Source organism: Pipistrellus hanaki (genome assembly GCF_964339955.1).
Source record: "Pipistrellus hanaki genome assembly, chromosome: 7".
Classification (NCBI taxonomy): domain Eukaryota; kingdom Metazoa; phylum Chordata; class Mammalia; order Chiroptera; family Vespertilionidae; genus Pipistrellus; species Pipistrellus hanaki.
In genome coordinates this window covers 17,216,255-17,223,428 of record NC_140509.1, presented here as the reverse complement: position 1 = coordinate 17,223,428, position 7,174 = coordinate 17,216,255, and the positions used below count along the sequence as shown (strand labels likewise).

The following is a 7,174-nucleotide window of genomic DNA, read 5'->3' as shown; positions in this document are numbered from 1 at the left end:
ACTATTTGGCTGTTTGAAAATGCAGTAAGCAACGTGCTTTAAATCCAGATTGGCAGGACCATTGACCAATCACAAAGCCAGCTTTCCTTTGGCTGTTGCCTGGGAGACACAGTACTGAGCAGAGAGGGGCGAGCCAAGCAGAGGGCCGGCCGTTAGAAACACCACCCACCGAGCCTCCAGCAGCATAAAGTGGTTCTTCAGCATTGTAGTTGTATTTCAAGATGTCTCTTTCTAAGAAGTTAACTTTGGACAAACTGGATGTGAAAGGCAAACGAGTCGTTATGAGAGTAGACTACAATGTTCCCATGAAGGACAAACACATTACCAACAACCAGAGAATCAAGGCTTCAATCCCAAGCATCAAGTTCTGCCTGGATCATGGCGCCAAGTCAGTAGTTCTTATGAGTCACCTAGGTCGACCTGATGGTGTCCCCATGCCTGATAAATACTCCCTGGAGCCTGTTGCTGCTGAGCTTAAATCCTTGCTGGGTAAGGACGTTCTGTTCCTGAAGGATTGTGTGGGCCCAGAAGTGGAGAAAGCCTGTGCAAACCCAGCCGCCGGATCAGTCATCTTGCTGGAGAATTTACGCTTTCATGTGGAGGAAGAAGGGAAGGGCCAAGATCCTGCAGGAAATAAGCTTAAAGCTGAGCCTGAGAAAATAGAAGCCTTTCGTCAATCACTCTCGAAGCTAGGGGATGTCTATGTCAACGATGCCTTTGGCACTGCTCACCGGGCCCACAGTTCAATGGTGGGAGTGAATCTGCCCCAGAAAGCGTCCGGATTCCTGATGAAGAAGGAATTGGAATACTTTGCCAAAGCCTTGGAAAACCCACCGAGACCCTTTCTGGCTATACTTGGTGGAGCCAAAGTAGCTGACAAGATCCAACTTATCAAAAATATGCTCGACAGGGTCTGTCATATGATTATTGGCGGTGGAATGGCATACACCTTCCTTAAGGTACTCAACAACATGGAGATTGGTACTTCCTTGTTTGATGAAGAGGGAGCCAAGATTGTCAAAGAGATCATGGACAAAGCCCATAAGAATGGTGTGACCATTACCTTTCCTGTTGACTTTGTCACCGCTGACAAGTTTGACGAGCATGCTAAGGTTGGTCACGCCACGGTAGAATCAGGCATACCTGCTGGCTGGATGGGTTTGGATTGTGGTCCTGAGACCAACAAGAAGTTTGCTCAAGTTGTAGACGAAGCCAAGCTAATTGTGTGGAATGGACCCGTAGGGGTATTTGAATGGGATGCCTTTAATAAGGGAACCAAAGCCCTCATGGATGAAGTGGTGAAAGCCACTGCCAGGGGCTGTATTACCATCATAGGAGGTGGAGACACTGCCACTTGCTGTGCCAAATGGAACACCGAGGAGAAAGTCAGCCATGTGAGCACTGGAGGAGGAGCCAGTCTAGAGCTTTTGGAAGGTAAAATCCTTCCTGGAGTGGATGCCCTCAGCAACCTGTAGCTGACAAAGCATTCCTTCCTACCGTTTCCTGCCCACAGCCTTTTGTCAAGTTAGTGCTTTTACATCTCAACTAGACTTTTGTTAAAATCTACCCCTGTATCAAGATCCAGGCAAATGACCAAGGGATGAGCTATCAGGAACTCTTAACATCAGCACAGAAATGCAGTTCAAGTTTAGTTCTGTCATGCATTGGCCTACTCTTGTAAAGATCTCATTTGAACTTGACCATTGTGATTCATAGGAAGTGGGTTACCTATTAAAGCAAGTTAAATAAGCTGAATCTCTCCTTCCTTTTATTTTAGCTTAGCTCTGTCATTGTTTAATTATTTGAAACATGGGAACAAGACAAAATCTTAATTGCTGAGGAAGGGCGGGGCAGAAGCTGACAGACTATTAAACAATAAAAGTGCCCAAATAAACTGAGAAAATTACATTTAAGAACACACGAATGCCATTAAAGGTGTCCTAAGAGGAAATTTCTTACTAAATAAGGAAAATAAGAAATAAAGCATTCTTATTAAACCCATGAAGTTAAAAAGAAGACATTAAGCCTAAAGAAGGTATGTCTGTGTGTTTGGATGCACAAGTGTGTACACACATGTTTATTAGAATAGGAATTACAAATCAAATTCAGGTTTCAAATAGAGAAGTAATTGTTTCCTTTTAAAGCAGATGCTGTTTAATGAATAGCTAATAAAACTGCTAAATATAAATGCTGGGATTTTTGAAATGCATAAGAAATATGTATAAAGATAATTTAGCTATTGTAGAAAATAGAGGTGTAAAACCTCTTCCACATTATGAAATAGAGTAAGAAAATACAAAGAAATGTGGAAGAAATGAAAATACTTACTGGAGTATATTTTGCCTAATTATGTAGACAGAGCTGCTTGGGGACAATGTTGCTATTAAATTAATAGTAAAAATGCATAGTTAATGATCCCACCTGTCATGGCCTGTGTTCCATAGCCCCAAATCAGTTCTATATATTAAGTATCCTGAATAATTGAACTTAAATATAATCTTAGCGTACCTAAAACATACCTTATTTCTAAGGACAATATTAATAATGTCATTATAATTCCATGGAAAATGTAGAAGTTAAGGTATATATTTTAAACAATTATAAAAGAAAACCAAATTTATAGGAGTTAAAACAAGATTATAGCCTAGCCGAAACTAGTTTGGCTCAGTGGATAGAGCGTCGGCCTGTGGACTGAAAGGTCCCAAGTTCGATTCCAGTCAAGGGCATATACCTTGAATTGTGGACACATTCCCAGTAGAGGGTGTGCAAGAGGCAGCGATCGATGTTTCTCTCTCATCGATGTTTCTAACTCTCTATCCCTCTCTCTTCCTCTCTGTAAAAAATCAATAAAATATATATATTTAAAGATTATAGCCTATTACTTGGTTGAGTATAAGTTTAGTGCACCTAGATAGGCTCTTCATCATGAGGTCATCTAGAGAACCTCATGGTCAAACTAGTGAAACAAACCCATTGCTCTTAATAAGTGAGCTCTATCTCTGGGTCTGAGGTGTCTGAGCTTTTATTACTTGGTGCACGAAATTTGTGCACTTAGAGGGGTCCCTCAGCCCGGCTTGCATCCTCTCCGATCCATTGGGGATCAGGCATAAGTCAGCAGGCAGACATTCCTCTCACAGTCTGGTGCTCTCACAGTCCAGGACCCCTCACTCCTTACTGCCCGCCTGAAGCAGTGCTAAGGAACAGTGAGCCCAGCTTCTGGCTGAGTGGTGCTCCCCCTGTAGGAACGCACTAATCACCACTTTCCAGCCTTCTGTGTCTCGTTACTCATTTACTCCCACCTAATCCCTAAGTAAATGACATATTTTATTGGTTTTATTAGGGCAGCATCGCACTTACCAGTAACAACTGTTACCTCAGTCTATAGACTAGTGGTTATTAATCAGGGACATTTTTTCCTTGTAATGATCATTTGTCAAATGGAAAAAAAAACAAGCTTAGATAATTTAGGTGTTACTGTAAGATGGTGGGATTACCTTGGGTTTTGGCAAAAACAACAAGTGGGAAGCCTATTTGTTTGCCCAAGGTTAGAATTTCAGTCACTTAACTCACATGCTTGGAAATACCTATTCATTTATTTTCTGTGCATTTTTTTAATTGAAAAATCTGAATTGAAACAACTTCTTTCAACCAACATTAGTTAAGAAATATATAATAAAATAAAATTTTAAAGTAGGGTACTATATTTTATGGCTTATACTACCATTAACTTTGCTTAAGTAATTTCGTATCTTAGTCATTAGAAGTCTTCTCTGGATTGCAGCACAATTTTTTGTTTTCTAAATCAATGTGTGTTAAGAATAAAGCAAGATAAAAAGTAAGGGTGAAATAGCTGGAATATAACAAATTAGAAAAGCATATGAGATTTTATGAAAAACAGAAGGTTCCTTTCCCTGAGCTGTGGCAGGGAAACTTTCTCCAGGAAGTAAACAGGGCAACCAGCAGCCCATCTTCTTTCCTCCCACTCAGGTGTTGTAGTTTCCAATGATAGGCACTATTCTAGTCCCTGCTATTCTATCTTATCAGATGTGAAGATTCAAATCATTTATTTTTATATCTTTACACGGATACTCTTCTTAGGACCAGATGAGCTTGAGATATACTACTTGTTTTATTAACTTGCTTTTTAATTTTCTCTTTTTTCTTTTCTAATATTGTTCAAGATAATATTTGTTTTCCCTGATAGAATCACTTGCTTTTCATTTTAGGTTTGGTTTATTTTTTTAATATAGTTTTTAGAGCAGTTTTCTAGGTTCATAGGCAAAGTGAACATTTGTTACAATCAATGAATTGGCACTGGCACATCATTACTGCCAAAGTCCATGCTTCACAGTAGAGTTCGCGCTTGGTGTTGTACATTCGAAAGGTTTTAACAAAGGTATAAGACTCAACAGGGATATCTCTGCTGCAGAGAGTCCCACCAGGAATGTGGGGTCCTAGCCTCATACCAGGCTCCCCAGCCTGGAGCTCCAGTGCCAGGAAGAGAAGTCTCCACAACAGCCAGCTGTGAAAATCAGCAGGGACTCAGTCCAGCTGAGACTGAGGGCTGCTGTAGACCTAGGCATCCTCTTAAAGGGCCTGAACACACACACTTGCTCACACACACTTGACCTAATCTCCAGCCACAGAACAGCAGCTTGAACAGTTATTTAGGGAGGAACTGAGTTTTCCTAATTAACCTAATAATAGAGTAATATGCAAATTAACCATCACTCTGCTATAAAGCCATGCCCACCAGCCTATCAGCGTGAATACACAAATTAACCCAACAAAGATGGCAGTTAATTTGCATACACAGAGGGAGAAAGGAGTGAAGACTGAAGACAGCATAGAAGGAAGAGGGAGGGAAAGTGGAAAGCAAGGCAGCTGAGGCTGCTGGAGGGAAAGCACTGGCAGTGTGTGAGGGGCAGGACGGGCAAGGTGTGCAGTAGCGGGTACAGCAGATCTGGCATGTAGGGTGAGGTGGATAGTGGTGGTGGCAGCACGTGCAGCTGTGGAGAGGGTGGCAGCAGTGGACACATGGTTGGTGGGGCAAGCCCTGCCTGTCCCGCCTGTCCTGCCTCAGCTGGAGAGGTGGGGGGAGGGAAGCCCTTCGGAAGTCTTGCAGAAATATTCCTGCCATTGGTGCCTAGTTAATAATAGTTGTTTTAAATGTTCAGTTTGATAATCTCCAAATCCCTGTCTGGCTCTGATGTTTGTTCTTCTATCTCTTCAAACTGTGTTGTTATTGTTTCTTCTTTTCACCTTTATATGGTTTGTGATTTTTCGTTGACACACAAGTATGATGCAGTTGGGCAAAGGAGCTGTGGAAATACAGTGGTATGGTGGGAAATAATTACTCTATGGTCCTAGGATTAAGTGTCAGACTTTTAATGAGGCCATGTATGTCCCTGGTCTGTGATCTTCACAAGTGCTTGTTTGTTTGTTGTTTGGTTTTCAACCTCCTTGGTTGGACAGGATAGACGGAGGGGGCTGGGGTTGATATATCTCTCCCCCTATGGAAAGCTAGAGTAGGCTTAGGTGAGTATTTCCCTTAATAAATCACCAAACAAATTAGTCTCTGGTAAAGTGGTTTATCTTAAGGTCAGGCTTTATTGAGTAGATCAAAATGTTCTGTCATATTTCAAAATGGTTAATTCCTCCAGCCTCCAACCAAAAGCCTGAGGGGATTTTTCTTTATTATTTACTCCTGATGGAGAACCTGATGGAGTACTTGGAGGCAAAATTCACAAGAGTGACCATGGGGACCTCCCAGTGACTGCGTTCCCTGCATGCTTTCTTTCTCTCTCAGACTTGTCCAGCAATTCCTCAATTACTGTAACAGTGTGGCCATCTAGGCACTGGTGTCTGTGGAGATTTTGATTGGTGGGCTTCTGCTCTGGTAAGTTGTGATTCGCGTATCTGCCTGTCTGTCTCTGCAGTGTTGGGGGCAGCAGATTGCCCTGTGACTTAACTTCTCTAACAGACCTAAGAAGAGTTGTTTATATTTGTTCAACTTTTCATTTGTTATGACAAAAATGGCAGTTTCTATGCTCCTTACATGGTGGACAGAAACCTGAAAAATTGGGTGTTTTTTTTTTTTTTAATTTATTTTAAAATTCAAACATCTTTCTGATTTTTTAACAAACCTTTTCAGATATTATATTATGGAATCCATTCTTATTAGGGAAATCACATGCTATATTTTAAGTCCATTAAAAGTATCTCTTCTTCTTCAAAAAAAACCCAGTCCACTGTAATTTGACACGTAAGATTATTTCCTCAGGCAATAACAGACCCGGGATACAGCACAGAACTCAGTTTTAAAGGTATTTTTTAAACTTTTCATTTCTGTAATGCCAGGCTGGCCTTGCACCTTAAATTTCAGTTGGAATCCCCATAATTTTCTCATTCATTTTCAATGATTGCACGGGCTATATGAGATATCTCATCTGGAAATAAATCACTCTATATCCAAATAGTCATATTGATTTTATCTTGATAAAGCCATAGACCTTTTTTTTTTTTATCTCAGTAAAATTATAAACCACTGTCTTGTTTTTGTATTTGCTTTGTTGTTTGTTATGCTTTGTTTTAGGTGATTGTTCTTGTTTTTAGTTTTGATATACTCATTTATTACTTTGCTTTAGAATAAAATATATATTTAAAATTACATTGAAAGAGAAGAAACGGAAAAGATGGTCCATACCAGGATTTACAGAGTATTAGTAAATAATAGCAATGCCTTTTCTTAAAATATTTTAATTGATTTTTTTATTCATTGTTTCACTTATTTATGCGTTCACTGGTTGTTTCTTGTATGGGCCCTGACCAGAGATCCAACCCACATCCTTGGCGCATAGAGATGATGTTCTAACCAACTGAGTCAACAGGCCAGGGCTTGTGATGTATTTTCACTAATTTTTCTAAAGGAGTTTTTAAGTGTCTTTTTAGAAATAAATCTCTACCCTAATATGATGCCTGAATGTGTGTGATTAAGTGCTTAAGAAAAAAAATAATAATTTTAGCTTTCCTATTGGTTCCACTCTTGTTCTAAAATGCCTTTCTATGGTTACTAGAAAAGAAAGAAAGGAGAGATTAAAAAGAACATGGTGCCTTTCAATGCCAGATACCAGTACCAAGATAAATTACTCATAATTATCATAATTCTTTATTT

At 40.0% G+C, this 7,174-nt stretch overlaps 1 protein-coding gene across 1 annotated transcript; it reads left to right on the top strand.

Annotated features, from left to right (window-relative positions):
- Positions 1 to 221: 221 nt before the first annotated feature.
- PGK2 (phosphoglycerate kinase 2) lies at positions 222 to 1,475 on the top strand (the record flags this gene model as incomplete). The annotated part of the gene is made up of 1 exon (XM_084889350.1): positions 222 to 1,475. The coding sequence occupies one exon, from the start codon at positions 222 to 224 to the stop codon at positions 1,473 to 1,475; it is 1,254 nt and encodes a 417-aa protein (XP_084745476.1).
- Positions 1,476 to 7,174: the final 5,699 nt, after the last annotated feature.